The sequence below is a fragment of the Salminus brasiliensis genome, chromosome 16 (assembly GCF_030463535.1).
Source record: "Salminus brasiliensis chromosome 16, fSalBra1.hap2, whole genome shotgun sequence".
Taxonomy (NCBI): domain Eukaryota; kingdom Metazoa; phylum Chordata; class Actinopteri; order Characiformes; family Bryconidae; genus Salminus; species Salminus brasiliensis.
The window spans coordinates 17,780,808-17,796,893 of record NC_132893.1 but is presented as its reverse complement, the minus strand read 5'-3'; the positions used below and the strand labels follow the sequence as shown (position 1 = coordinate 17,796,893).

Genomic DNA, 16,086 nt, shown 5'->3' with positions numbered 1-16,086 from the left:
TCGCAGTCATTGGGTACAGCTTTCTACTTACAGACGTGACTCTGTGACTGTATTTGCTGTTTGTTTTGGCTCTCGGGTGAACTTGGGACGTCTAGATTCAGTCCATTTCCCACAGCCTGGTTCAGTTTACTGTGGAGAACTGCGGAGTCTGATTACATCCCATTGACAAACTTTCCGGAGGAGCTTCTTTCTTTCCTAGTTTCATTCTCCCTCTCTCTCTCTTCCTCTCTCTCTGTGCCCTACCTTTGCATATGCTGCTGTGTGACATTTTGAATCGGAGTGTGTCATGCACACTCATCTGGGTTTACTCTCTCTTATGGATTCTTTCCTTTGTTCAAAGTAAGATTCCAGGTAAGACATTGTTCTCTTTCTCTTTTTTGTGATCATGTGGCATATGTATCATATTTGCAAGCTCAAAGGTTAAATTCCGTCCTGAATCATACCACAGATGTTAAACAATGAATCGCATTTCTTAATGAGTCACGTTTATCTAATCAAACGAGGGGGTCAGTGCATGAATCAGTGGGGGATATAGCTTGTGTTTGACCTCCTTGCTACATTTTCTTTGCCGTTCTTTCCGGATCAGTCATGCCTTTTGGGATGCAAATACGGCAGGGCCATATCACTTACAATCACCCGTGTTTAAATAGAAACAACATGAGGTCATTTAAGAAATAGCTGAGCCAGACATGCGTTCCAATGTTGCTAACAATAAATGGTGTTGTGGGAATAATGCTGTTCAGTGACCTTCATTCACTGTTAGCAACGAATTACTGAAGCCGTTTCTTTGAGATGAACTGTATTGCATGTCCTTGGTAATAAAGTTGAGGTTTGGAAGAACACTGGTTGCCTCTGGAGAAGACATAGGCAAGGCCAGGCATGTTTATGGAAATAGCACCACGTTTATACACAAAGGCAATTCAAAGTGCTTTGTAAAAATATGATGAAGGTGGAGACCATATGGAGAGTAAGACTTCTTGAATTTCTTCATTGTAACCAGTGCTCTTACATGGGCATGGATGATACATGACGAATGCTGTGTCTGGATAACTTGAATCATACAGACCTTGGTTTATGCTTTTACTGTTAATGCCTTTAAAACACTTATAGACCGCTCAGGGGCAAACTACTATTACCAAAGAATAGCCCCTGGTAGCAATGCTGGGAGAGGCCGGCGACTGGTGCAGTAGCGATGCTCACACCACGAAAGCAATGCTAAGGCCGGTGTCCTGGTAATTCCACGGTAGCGATGTTGAATGGACATGCTATCGCCTTGGACTTCGACACATTAATGCCACAGTATGTCTTCACACTACTTTTCTTTACAATAATATGGCAAGCAAGGAGACACAAACCTAAGATCTCTGTACCTAAGGTCACAGCTCCTCTCGGCAGCACAGATACAGTTAGCTTTGTAGAAAATATATTTTCTAGGCAAACATGAGACAGTTCTTGCGCATGCGGATTTTAACAAGATTCGTCAGCCAGTTAGTTTAGTCTTCTTGTCCTTCTTTATTTTAAAAAGATTTCAAGCCATTTCTATTGATCCAGTCATCGTGAAATTTGGATACAATGTAAAGAAAAACAACCGCCAGATTCAAAACACATTAAAAGTAAAAAAAAGTGAAGCAAAAGTGAAGGTACTAATACTGGGTTGGGCCTCCCTTTTGTCTTAAACGTTTCAGTTTCAGATTCTAGTCCATGTTGGCATGATTGCATCATGTAGTTCTCACAGATTTTTCAGGAACACTTATTATACTACAAATCTTCCATTTTACCGCGTCCCAACATGTTCTATTAGATTCAGGTCCGGATGTGGTTAAAGGCCACTGAAAGACACTGAACTTGTTGTCATGTTTATTAAAACCAGTTTGAGATGACTTTTGCTAATCATGTCTCTGCGTCATTTTATGGGCTGTGCTGCTACACAACTGCTTGTTTAGATAATTGCATAAATAAGTAGGTGTACAGGTGTTTCTAATAAAGTGCTCAGTGAATGTTAAGGGATCTCAAGACGCTTCTCTAATATTGACATTGAAGCATGAGTAGAAAAGCTAGCTTCCTTAGTGCTGTGCAGCAGAGTCTTGTGATTGAGGATGGCTGGTAATGTGGTAATGTAGGCCTGTGAGAAATAAATCTTGGCAGGAAATGTGAATACCGCACAGTGTCAAAAACTCAAAAACAGTTTCAGATTTGGAGATACAAGGCTTTTGTGTGACAGCTACAATATATATATATACACACCAAGCACTGTACTAATACTGGGAAGGACCTCCATTCCATCTTAAAATCTTATTTCTTCATAGCATGGATTCTACAGGATGTTGGAAATATTCCTTTAAGGTTCTGGTCCACATTGCAGATTTTTTAGAAGCACTTTCATGCTACAGATCTTCTATTTTACCACATCCCAAAATGTTCTACTGGATTCAGATCCGGTTGTTGGATAGGTCACTAAAACACACTGAACTTATATTTCATAAAGTTTCAGATGACTTTTGTTCATTATGGTGGAAGTAGCCATTAAAAGATGATTCATTTATGGCCATGAAGGGATGCCCATGATCGCGAACAGTCCTCAAATAGACTGGGGCATTCGAGTGATGATTGATTGATATTAACAGGCCCAAAGGTCTGCCATTACTGCACTATTACTTCACCACTGTAACTGACAGAAGGCGATGAATCAGCCTCAAGGGTGGATGTGTTGTGCATTCTGAGATGTTTTTCTGTTCACCACAATTGTACAAAGTGGTTGGTTTATTTATTGAGTTATGTAGACCATTCTTCATTGTCCTTCTTAATAAACACAGTGTTTCTGTCCACAGAACTGCTGCTCTCTAAATATTTCTCTCTTTATTAAATCATTCTCCGTAAATCTCTGGAGACTGCTGTGCTGAAAATCCCAGGCGATCAGCATACTCACTAGAGATACTCAAACCAGCCCTTCTGGCACAAACAATTATGCCACATGAAGAATCACTGAGATCCCCTCCCTCACTCATAGCATAGTTCCTCTAGAAGTGACCCTATGACTGAATCTACTGTTTGTGTTGGCTCTCAGGTGAACTCGGGACATCTATTTCCCACCACCTTTTCAGTGAAGTTTACTGTGGAGTCTGATTACATCTGATGGCCAAACTTTTCTAAGCAGATTCTTTATTTTCTCAGTTATATTATCTCTCTCTCTCTCTCTCTCTCTCTCTCTCTCTCTCTCGCTGCTCTATCTTTGTGTAACATTTTGAATCAGTGTGTCATGCAGACTCATCAGGGCTTGCTCTCTTTTATGGATTATTTCTTTTTTTCAAAAGAAAATTCCAAGTAGTGCAAGCTCAAAGGCTAATTTGGCGGTCCTGTACCATACCACAAACGTCAAACAATAAATCATATTTCTTAATGAGACACATTTATCTAATCAAAAGAGTTCAAAGCTTTAGCGCATGAATTAGTGGGTGGTTAAGTCTGTGTTTGCTGAAATGGACGGGTCATATCCCATATCACGCTTGTGTTTAACTAGGAACAATGTGAGGTCATTTAAGGAATCGTTTAGACATACATGCTAATGTTGTTATCAATATATTCATCAGTTTGTATGATGTTTTTTCATTACTTTAAGTAGCAAACTGGCTGCCTCTGGATAAGACGTGGCATTGTAGCATTGTGTGTGTGTGCATTTCTGATTCCGAGCAAGGTGCCACAATGCTTTTTGTGATCTCTGTCAGTGACAGTGCTGCTTGTGTATACTGCTCACAGCCCACCGACTGGCGTTGGCACTGCCGGAGGTCCATCAAACATACAATACCTGCCACTGCGTGTTCAGCTCCTCCAGAGATGCTGAAATTTACTTGCCCTGGAGGTTGCTTGTCACGTTATCTCTTCACTGAGCTCCTCTGTTATGCAGCAATGTGTTATTCACCATGACCTCCTGTTGCTGAGCTTGAGTTCAGACCTCTCTTTCTTTGACTGTGGCTGACTGGATGTTGGCCGGTGCAGTAAGGTACATGTGCCTTAACTCCTCTTGCAGTAGTGCATTTAGGAAGTACTCCGAGCTTCTTGCTTCCTACACAGCTTTCTCCAACATCGGGTAGTCTTATTGAACCATAGTCTCAGCTCTCAGTTCTGACGCAAGCACACTTAGAGCCTCTGCCTCTCCGGTAGCAGCCACTTGACCAGCACCTGTCAGAAATGTCGCTAGAGGGCTGTGGGCAACATCAGTAAATCGTTGTGCTGCCAAGGTGCTCCACAAGCATATTTTACCATCTGCCCTCAAGCACAGCTGTATTGCAGTCTGGCATCCTATCACACCAACATTTCACATCCAAAATCACTGAGATCACATTTTTAACTTTACGTTCCCTGTAGGTCGATGTAAATAGTGTTTGAAGCGGCTGGATTTTTAGATAATTGCATAAATAAGTAGGTGTAAAGGAGTTTTAATAAAGTGCTCGGTAAGTGTATCTATATCTATACAAAGTTCTCTGACCATGAGATGTGAATGAGTTGTTTTTACGCCAGAGTTAAGGAATCTCAAGAGGCTTTTCCAATGTTGACATTGAAGCATGAGCAGAAAAGCTAGCTTCCTTAGTGCTGAGTCATGTGATTAAGGGTGGCTGGTAATGTGGTAATGTAAGCCTGTGAGAAACAAATGTTGGTTAAGGGTATGGCTGCTAATTCACAGAACAGATCCTTGCTTTGATTTTGAGTACAAATTATTTCCCCTCTGCGATTAGAGCCAAAGACAGGTGTATGACTCATACTCATTATTGGCTCTCAGAGTAGTTCTGAGTAAATGGCATACATGCCTTTTATAAACACATTTAGCTCCTTTTCCAAATGTTTTGACCTCTTTGTAGAGACATTGCAGCATAGTAGCACTAAATTCACCTTCATAGAATATTTTCTAATACAAATGTTTAGAGTGGTAACCCATCAGATTATCCTTCATGCAAACTGTTTGCAGCTGCAGAACTACCTTCCCTCCATTTAATAAAATCACACATAGACTTATTGGACACATGTCTTAATCATTGAATTTAGTGTTTCATTCAGTCTCATTACCACAGATGTAAAGAATCAAGCATTTACGAGTCTGCCTTTACACACATTAGTGGAAGTATGGGTGGTCCTACAGAGTTCACTGTCTTCCTTTGTGGTACTGTAATAGGGCATCACCAATGCAACAAGTCAGCTTGTGAAATTTCTTCCCTCCTTGATAATCCACGAACATCTGTGAGTGGTATTATTGAAAAGTGGAAGCATATGGGAACAGCAGCCACTCAGGCAGACCATGTAAAGTTACAGAGTGGGGTTCGACAAGCACTCTGATGGTGCAATACCTTTTTTAGGTTTCCATAACATACAAGCCATACCTCACCAAGTACAATGCCAAGTGTCTGATGGAGCGGTGTAAAGCACACCATTACAAAACAGTGAGCAGTGTAAATGTGTTCTGCTTCCCAATCTAGCAGTCTGATGCATGAGGTTTGGTGAATGCCAGGAGAACATTACCTGCCTGACTGCATAGTGCCACTGTAGAGTTTGGTGGAGGAGGGATAATGCTATGGGGTTGTTCTTCAGGAGTTGGCCTGTAGGCCTTCTTAGTTCCAGTGAAGGGAAATGTTAATGCTTCAGCATACCAAGACATTGTGGACAATTGTATGGTTCCAAATGTGTAGAAACAGTTTGGGAAGCCTTCTTTCTGTTCCTGCATGACTGTTCCCCAGTGCACAAAACAAGATCCATAAAGGTATGATTGGACAAGGTGTGAGGTGTGGAAGATTTTGACCAGCCAAGAGAGAACTATGACCTCAATGCCATCAAACACCTTGGATGAACTTGAACAGAGATTGTGAGCCAGGCACTCTCATTCAACATCAGTGTCTGACTTTACCATTGCTCTTTTGGATAAAAGAGCAAATGTCCCACAGACACACTCTTGTAGAAAGCCTTCCCAGAAGAGTGGAAGTTACAGTTGCAAAAGGGGAACTCCCTCTTAATGTCATTGAATGTAGAATAGGGTGTCATAAAAGCTCCTGTAGGTGTAATACCAATGTGTAGGTGTCCATATAGCATATTGTTCTACCAGCAGCACAAAAGAAAAGAAAGGGAGGCCCTTGTACAGCACCCAACAGCAAGTGGCAGCTGGAAAGATAGTTTCGAGCAGATGGAAGGAATAAACAGTTGTGACTAGATTATGTATAGTAGTAGGTATTACAATTTGAAATCATTGGAAAACTGGACAGTGTGTATTCTGTGGGCAAACAAAAAATGGTAGTACATGTTTTATTAAAGTGCACACCTTATGGTAATGATAGGAAAGACTTTTTTTTCGAAACATTGGGACAAAAGAAAAAGTAGCACTAAAGAGACTGTTACAATGTCAAGGAAGTAGAGAATACAAAAGAGATAAGGTTATTCATCAGTGGAATTTAAGCCTCTATTTCTTTTATTTGTATTATTACTTTTACATACCAGAAGAAGCTCATGGTAGCCCAATAACATTCTGGTGAACTGTGGCTAAAGAAATTGGTTCAGTAGAAAATGATAATGTTAATAAAAATGAATATAAACCAATAGCCACTGATTATGCTAGTTCCTGGCTACTACCTTCCATTACTAATTTTCCAAAATACAATGTTTTATTGATATCTGAGATTACTTCCTAAAATACATGATTGGCTTTATCGTGATCTGAACAGAAGACAAGGATTCAAAAACTACCACTGTGTGTCAGAACTTAATAAATATTCCTAGTATTATATGTTTGTCTGATCAAAAATAGTACACTCAGTGTTCAGTGCTCGTTTCAAGGAAGTATGTAGGAGGAGGAGTCTGCTCCCTTTCTTGCTGCTGTAAAAGCCTCTACTCTGAAAAGGATCTTCACTAGATGAATCATTGTGTGTGGATTGTATTGCATTTTAGCTACTAGAGCATTAGTGAACTGTAGAATGATTAGTTTTGGATCACATAGTTTTGGGCACTCCAACTCATCTTAAAGGTACTGCATGGGGCTATATTTTACCAGAGAATGCAACTCCACTACTTCACAGACCAATGTTTGGGAGATATGTACCACCTTATCTTACACTTGACATTAGGTATGCTGACCTCAGGCTCCTGTCCTGCTGCTCCACTACTTCATGTAATGATGAAATGCATGTTTTGAGCATTGTAATGTAAAATAAAATTATCACACAAAAAAAAAACTGTTTTGAAACTATTTTGAAGGGCATGTCTATCCCTCATTTGTCCCCCTCTTCTTTGGCCGTCCTCAGATGTTCACGTCACATGCATCTACTCGGAAGACTGCATCTTGCCTTGTTCCTTCCCTTCCTCTGACGACAAGGTTCTTATCCAATGGTACCAACAGGAGGAGCTTATATACAGCTTCCAGGAGGATGAAGCCGAGCCTGACGACAGCAGCATTTCATTGTTCACAGACGAGGTGTCCAATGGTAACGCTTCCCTGCTTCTGAAGGACAGTAGGACCAAAAACAGAGGACGTTACAAATGCACGGTCAAAACCAGCAAGACTGTTGAGGAGTCCTATGTCATAGTCAAGGTTGAAGGTTGGTCTTGCTTTTGAATGTTCTCACACAAATAATAAAGGTTCCTTTTTGCTCGCATAACCTGACGGACACACATCTACACTGAAGTTCTAGTAGCCTCTAAGAGTGTGATCAATGTGATTTGATGTGACGTATTCATAATACACTTTCAATAGTAAGCATTTATGACTGTAAAGGTCAATTGTCTGAAAACAACAATGTGGTTGTAATGTTTAAAGTCATAATTTGGTAAAAATAAATAAATAAATAAATAAATATGCAAGCATGTAAGTACATAAGTAAGTATTTTGACAAAACCCCAAAAGTAGTTAATCAGCTAAGGCATGTTTGGTTTCTTTCATCTGCAATGAAGTTACAAGGGTAATGTAGTAATAAAAGACAATCCTGGGATCTTAAGTAGCCTTAAAATAGACTGGCTTATGTGGCTTATTATAACCTGTATGACCAAAGTGTGTTGCATAGTGCCATATTTATTTATATATGGTTATAATTCAGGCATGCAGTTTGCACAATGCAAATGAGTATCTATGGTAACACTTTTATATAAACTATTATATAAAAATGCTTAAGTGCTTACCTTAAATTAAATTACATTCAACTAGATATTTATTAAATTGATCTTTTCTATTATTATTTAATTACTAGACTTGGCCTGACCCTTACCTTAATATTAACCTAAACCTATTTTCTAATCCTAACACTGTTTCGACTGTTTCAGAACTTGTAAAGATAGTTAATTAACTATTTAAATGAATTAAGATCATTAAGAACTATCACAAAAATAATAATAATAATTTAGAGCCATTCTTTGGATTTATGTTTCCAAATGTCACAGTTATATCTTGGTTCTTATAAATGGATAGAGCCCATACAGTTGGGAAGTGTAATTTGCGAGTTGAGCTATCAATAAAGGACTTTTTTTCTGGACAAGCTGAGAGATATGGAACCATCACTGAAAGGGAAAGACACATGAGGACTGACACAGTATAGTAATATTACAAGATTTTACACAAATATGACTCTGGTTAGGCATAGTTACAAGAGTTATCCTGCCCTGTTCTCTGCTACTGTCCCTAGTACAGGTCAGTGGAGCATCAACATGATTTTGAAGCTGCTATTTTAAGGTTAAAATGCTACATAGTGTTGCTTTAAAGCCTATTGTTAGCTATTGCCAGTTACCAGTTAAATGAACTCTTATGTGTCAGTGCTGGTCATGACTTCATCTTTGACCTTATGATTTTCAGCTTATGTCCACTGAGGACATAATGAGACTGTTCAGTTCAACCAGTCGACTCATGCTTTGGCAGAAACTGCAGTGATATTAAAAACAGTGGCCTTAAAATATCATGAACAAGCATTGATGACTTTTATGAGCATGGTGAATATGATCATTGTTTCTGTATGAATTCTGAATAAATATTACACAATACTTGTTTTCTGTTACATCCCAACCAAGTAAATGGATAACTGGAATATTTAGTGCCTGATTGAAATTTTGTACACGGTCGTAAAGCCTTCACTTCATTCTTTTTGCAGCTCCCATCAGCAGAATCTCCATAGAGACCAACCCCACTGGGTATGTGCAGTGTTCCACACATGGTGTGTTTCCCGCTCCTGTGTTGACGTGGTCTACAGAGCCACAAGTCAGTTCCCTGCAGCCGGTTACACGAATGAGCGCAGATTCAGATGGCCTGTACAGTGTCGATAGCACACTGAAGAAGCAGAGCTCCCCTCTCACTTATATCTGCACCATTATCTCCAAATACAGCTCACAGACATGGAAGGCCTCACTGCTTCAGACAGGTATGATATTAAACAACTATGACATGCAAGCACACTTTCAAACTCTAGATACAAACTGGTTGTATTTCTCTGCCAGCACACAGTCATCACCATTGGAGAAGTTTAAAAGGAAATATGCCCTTAACCGCAGTGGTACAGAGTCTAAAACCAACAGAACACTAAGCCATCCATACACACTCGGTTTTACCGCATACCCATAACCCTTTGATATGTCATAACTGTACCAAATTAGGCAATTGCTGGCCCTGGGCAAAAATGGCCTTTTGGAGGGGTGCCACTGAAGAACCACATCAGTTACCTAAAGAATCTAAGGAATCTTAGAAGTTATCTGTATTTATATCTATCTATCTATCTATCTATCTATATATATATAGGAGTTTCCGGATATCACTGTAAGAATGACAGTGGAAGAAAGAATGGAGCATGTGTGTGTGTATGTGTGTGCGTATGTGTGTGTAACTATATTGGCTCATACTGTTATAAGCCAGTTACACCCCACACCACACAACAACCACTCAATCTGAAACATGCACTGTTGCACTGTCACACACATTCTCCTTTTTCAAGACCCATTTAGTACATCAACTTCACCCACTTGTCTGCTACTGCTTCTTTAACATATGCAATGAAAGTAAAATCCGCCCTCTAGTGGGTTTAGTGGTAAATACAGACATTGAATTGATTCTCATTTGATTCATCCACAGAAATAGCAGGGAAAGACGGACAAGACCTGATCATTCCATGTGTGGCCCCAAAGAAAATGAAAAACTTCAATCTCACGTGGACTTTCGCTAAAACCGGCAAAAATAAGGATATTCTCACATACAATAGCCAAACCCGTACAATCGTGAACCACTGGGACAGCGATGCAGAAGTGGAATTGGACAAGGCTCAGATGGGAGATGGATCTCTTTACTTAGATGATCTAGAGGGCTCAAAGTATTCTGGAAACTACACCTGTATGTTCTCAGGCCCACAGGTGAAATACACAGTCCAAACATCTGTCAACATTGATTCCTCACAGGCAGTTGCACAAACAGGTAAAAAATGCTCTGGAATATAATTGAGTTTATGTAAAAGTTATGCAAAGATCACATATATTTCTGCAGTGATTTCTGTCTTATGTATTCGGATGGATTTTGCGGATATCTGTCTCCACAGGAAAGAGTAAGTCAAATCTGTGGGTGCTGGCAGTGGTGGTGGCTGGGGTAGCTCTCCTTGGTGTCCTTTACTACATATACAGAAAATACAGAGGTAACAACAACATCTCATCATAATTGTAGTCTAACACGTAGAAATATGTCTCACTACCTTACATTGATGTGAACTGTTTTTTTCTATTTGTAGGAAAATCTAAAACCTCAAAAAATTCTGGCCAAGACACAGAGATGCAGGCTGTGAATCAAGGTATTACATCTGCATGACGGTACATCACTGTCAAACAAGCTGGGCAAAATTAAAACTCACCCCATTTACCACCAACACTTTATAAGAAACCCATACACTACCTTCCACTGTACAATTACAGACGGCAGCCCCTATAATTCCATGCACAATTTAGGTCAGAAATGTCTAGCTTTTCACCAGTGGTCACAGAGCTGTTCTTGGCTGGACGTTTCATTATATGGATGGTGCACCACTCAACAACCCAGCATAAAACTTTTACGGTCAACAGCGGCCCTGCGGTCAAAAACTGATGAATTGGGTTGAAATCCTGCATTCTAGTGGACCTAGTGGACCTATCAATGTCAGTGGTGTAGAAAGTAGGTGTTTCTAATAAAGTGGATGGTGAGTGTTTACATAGTTTTTTTTTCTAGAATTCTGAAAACATTTTGAGTCATAAAAATGTTTTTGCATTTCTCACAGACAAAAGAGCAGAAGAGACACCGGCAGAAGACAGACCACTAAACACCAAAGAAGACTCTTAGCTATGGGAATTAAATGAGGAATGTATGGATGATGCACATTAGAGGACAAACACAGAGAGACAGAATAATAAAGGAACACTTTTATGTCAAAGGACTATGAAAGTTATTCATTTTATCCCGTAACACACTGGCTATGCTAAATGACTGAAAGTAAAAGGCACTCACTTCTTTTTTTCTTTTTGGTAAAATTGTTGTTGTAATGTTTTCTATCTGTTTGTAACATGACTCACACGATCTGAATGAGCAGTTTTCCACAAATGTGGCCCTAATTTACTTCTAACTGACATTAACGATGTGTTTTTGTTAAAGAGATCCTGTTGCATGACACCACACAGAGTGTTCGACAGATGAACTCAAGTACATGACCATACAAGTCATTGGGGCTTTGGCCAGCTGTGCTTTTGGCTTAATTAAATGCAGGTTGAGACACAAAATGAAACCTTATTAAAACAGACAAAGCCATTCCCCCCTTTGCAACACTGGACAGAAGAGTAATAACCATAGGTGACTCAAGTAATGGGTTACTTACTGCGACTACAAAACGTTGCCTTAACCTGAGCGTGTTGCCAGCGACATGTTGTTAGCTATGTGACCAAACGGTGTAGACCTGCTGACGCAGCTTTTCTGCTAAATTGGGTAACAGGCCTAGAGTATGTTGGCTGGGTACAGAAACAATGAAGAAATCTCCTTTTCTCAGACAAACTAGCATGTACCTACATTGTCCACAAACGAAAAAGTACTCTACAAGTTGTCATCGACAGTGTCTAACATCATATTGGTTAGCTCTGTTAGCTCATTAGCTCATCTGAAAGGGGCAACCTTATTTCTTATTATCTTCCACAAACACATCAGACTTGGAGTTTGCTGAAAATCGAACGCTTTGTTGTGTAAAGTCATAAAATGTGCATTTTGGCAGCTACCAAGACAACTTACCTGGCTAACTGGCATCCACAGCATTGCAAGACCTTTTTTGGGTTAATGTAAATCAGGCCAGAGTTCACTAGGATATGGTGTATTTATGGTTTACTGGTTTATGCTAGTCTGGTGCTAGACTGCTAGTTAACCAGCATAACCTCACCCACAGTATATGCTGGTTTATGCTGGTCTGAGGCTGGTTGGCCAGCATTCCAGTGTTCAAATCTCAAAGGACATTTGAGTATTTATGCTCATTAATATTTATTTATTTCACATATATTCATTTATTTATGATTGTATGCGATTTCCTCCATTTGCAATGTATTTACTTACTTCAGCTTGTAGTGGACTGCTACCAGAAGCATTAGGCCTTTATTTAACCTATGTTGACCATTACCATAAACATGGGTTAACTATTAAGGCACACAGAGTCATGTAGGTATGTAAGGCCTTTCTGTGTTTGTTAAAAAAACAACAGTTCACAAAGAACAGTGTTATTTCCAAGCTGTACTTTGTGAAGACCAAGTCTTTCTTTCTCAATTCTCTATCTTTCTTAGCCTGTCATCCACCCTGTGGCCCATTCTTTTGTTGCCTTTAGCTTCTCTTCACCTCTCTCTCTCTTGCTCACTGTCCTTTCTTCACACCACATCTTTCTTTCCTCTCCCCATTCCTGTCCTTTCTTTATTTTCTTCATCAGTGTCTTCTTCACAGTCTATCCTACAGCATATAGAGAAGCTTGTTTTCTTTTTTAGAGCTCCGTTCCTTGCTCTAGAATACAAATGGATGGTTTCTCTTTAAATTAGAGAGAAGAACCATCTCGCCCTCCATCCTGTCCAGCCCGGACTGACCCCTCTCTTCTTTTAGCCGGTGGCCTTTTGGAAGGCACTTTCTCAGCTTTCTCAGTTTGGAGACAGTGATGCTCTGCCCTCTAATCCTCTTTCAAAAGCCTTACTGACTGAAAGCCGTATACCTCCTTTTACCCTGCTGTTCCTTCTTTATTGGTCCTTATTACTGATCTCGTGGTTGGCTGTTTCTGCAATGGAATTTTTGCTGGTACTTTAGTGTTAAGAGTAAATATACTAAGCTTATTTAGGCCACATCTGGTTATAGATTTATCTTTTATTTATTTATTTATTTTGGATAAAGAACCGGTGGAATATAGGTGATTTAATTGTGTTCAACAGGCAGAGGGCGCTATTTGATTGCTACTAACCTAGTCTATTAACAGGTTACTAGATCTACTAATCTGTAGTATGGTAAGAAGCTGGAACCACAACCAAAATCTTTCTTATTCTCGAAATACTCCCAAATTTGGGAGCCCTGTCGCCATACCACAATGCCAGACGTAGTAGCAGTGCTATGACTTTCAGGAGTGCAACTGAAGGTATCTTGTCTGAGGAATAAAAGGTGGAATTCTCTACATGTATGGCAGCATTACACTGTTGTTCAGGACTGTTATGTCAGGTGTTAGAACCAGGTGTTTCTCCTTTTGTAATAGACAAGCTGCTATATTACTTAGGATGACCAAATATCAAATATTCAGATGTGAAAAATGCACCCAGCCGGGGCTTCTAAATTGTGTAAAATGTCAAATTTCGCATTAAATTCATGACTGCATTTGTTTCTACAGTCGCTGATTTTCACAGGTTGAAACGCTGAAACATCTATTTAAGCCCTGCCTTCTCACCGCCACTGTCGATCTACATGAACCTGCATTTACATCTAGTCATTTGTCAAATTGCTTAAGTCCCACCTTCTAACTACTGCTATTGGCCTACATGTACCTGCTTCTACATGCAGCCATTGGTCAATCTGCTTCTCAACACAGCCAGTTGGCCACAGCCTAAAAATGTCTAATTGCAAATGTAAACACAATGACTTCTTTTGGTAAAATATATTTTTACATTATTACGGAAATAAAAACAGAATGTAAAATGTGGTAAAAGTAAAACTTTTACACTTTACTCAAGTTGAAATAAGATGATTTGGCCCAGCATTATCTATGCTATATATGTCAGGACTGTAAAAAAATGTGACCTTCACCTCAACCTACACCTTAATCCACACCTGAACCTAATCTTAACCCTCACCTTAATCTACACTTAAACCTGATCTTAAACTAACCTTAACCTACACCTTACTCTACACCTAAACCTAATCTTACCTTCACCTTAACCTACACCTTAATCTAAACCTGAACCTAATCTTAACCTAACCTTAATCTACATCTTAATCTACACCTGAACGTAATTTTAACATTCACCTTAACCTACACCTTAATCTACACTTAAACCTGATCTTAACCTAACCTTAACCTACACCTTACTCTACACCTAAACCTAATCTTAACGTCACCTTAACCTACACCTTAATCTACACCTGAACCTAATTCTAACCTAACCTTAACCTACACCTCAATCTACACCTGAACCTAATCTTACCTTCACCTTAACCTACACCTTAATCTAAATTTGAACCTAATCCTAACCTAACCTTAATCTACACCTCAATCTAAACCTGAACCTAATCTTAACCTAACCTTAACCTACACCTAAATCTACACCTGAACCTAATCTTAACCTAACCTTAATCTACACCTCAATCTACACCTGAACCTAATCTTACCTTCACCTTAACCTACACCTTAATCTAAACCTAAACCTAATCTTAATGTCATCTTAACCCACACCTTAATCGACACCTGAACCTAATCTTAACCGAACCTAAATCTACAACTTAATCTACACCTGAACCTAATCTTAACCGAACCTTAATCTACACCTGAACCTAATCTTAACCGAACCTTAACCTACACCTTAATCTACACCTTAAACCTGATCCTAACCTAACCTTAACCTACACCTAAACCTAATCTTAATGTCATCTCAACCCACACCTTAATTGACACCTGAACCTAATCTTAACCTAACCTTAATCTACACCTTAATCTACACCCAAACCTAATCTTAACCTAACCTTAATCTACACCTGAACCTAATCTTAACCGAACCTTAATCTACACCTGAACCTAATCTTAACCGAACCTTAACCTACACCTTAATCTATACTTAAACCTGATCTTAACTTAACCTTAACCTACACCTTACTCTACACCTAAACCTAATCTTACCTACACCTTAAAATACACCTTAATCTACACCTGAACCTAATCTTAACCAAACCTTAACCTACACCTTAATCTATACTTAAACCTGATCTTAACCTAACCTTAACCTACACCTTACTCTACACCTAAACCTAATCTTACCTACACCTTAAAATGCACCTTAATCTACACCTGAACCTAATCTTAACCTAACCTTAATCTACACCCTACTCTACACCTAAACCTAATCTTACCTACACCTTAATGTAATTTTAACCTAACCTTAACCTACACCTTAATCTACACCAAAACAAATTTTACAAAAATGCTTACAAAGGATTACAAAGAATTATAAATTATGGAAATCAGAAATATTGTTATATTGTACTGAGGCTAACATCTAAAACGTATTGTTAAAAGAAAATCTACATGAAAACATTTGCTGGTAGTTCACTGTTAAGGCAGAGGGGGAAGGAGGTTAGGCTAGCAATAGCCAAGATGTTTCAGAAAACATTAGATTTTTCATCTTACAAATCTAGAAAAATCTAAATCATGTGGTTAATTTGTTTACAAGATTGTTTTATATTTAATGAAAAACACAGTCATTTAATAAGAATGTAGAGGGAAAGAAATTATTATTTTACAGCGGGCGAGACAGGCCCACCATTTTTCTTCCATTATCTAAAAATTATTTAATTTAAGAGACTTAAAGAAGAAAACTGAGTGAGCGATTTTAATGTTTAATCTCTTAATACGTTAAGGCTTA

The 16,086-nt window shown here is 39.0% G+C and overlaps 1 protein-coding gene across 1 annotated transcript; it reads left to right on the top strand.

Moving 5' to 3' along the window:
- hhla2a.1 (HERV-H LTR-associating 2a, tandem duplicate 1) lies at nt 1–11,815 on the top strand. The gene is made up of 7 exons (XM_072659116.1): nt 1–351; nt 7,275–7,568; nt 9,105–9,371; nt 10,076–10,411; nt 10,533–10,625; nt 10,719–10,778; nt 11,238–11,815. The coding sequence occupies exons 1-7, from the start codon at nt 252–254 to the stop codon at nt 11,297–11,299; spliced, it is 1,212 nt and encodes a 403-aa protein (XP_072515217.1). The 5' UTR covers nt 1–251; the 3' UTR covers nt 11,300–11,815.
- The last annotated feature ends 4,271 nt before the right edge of the window (nt 11,816–16,086 follow it).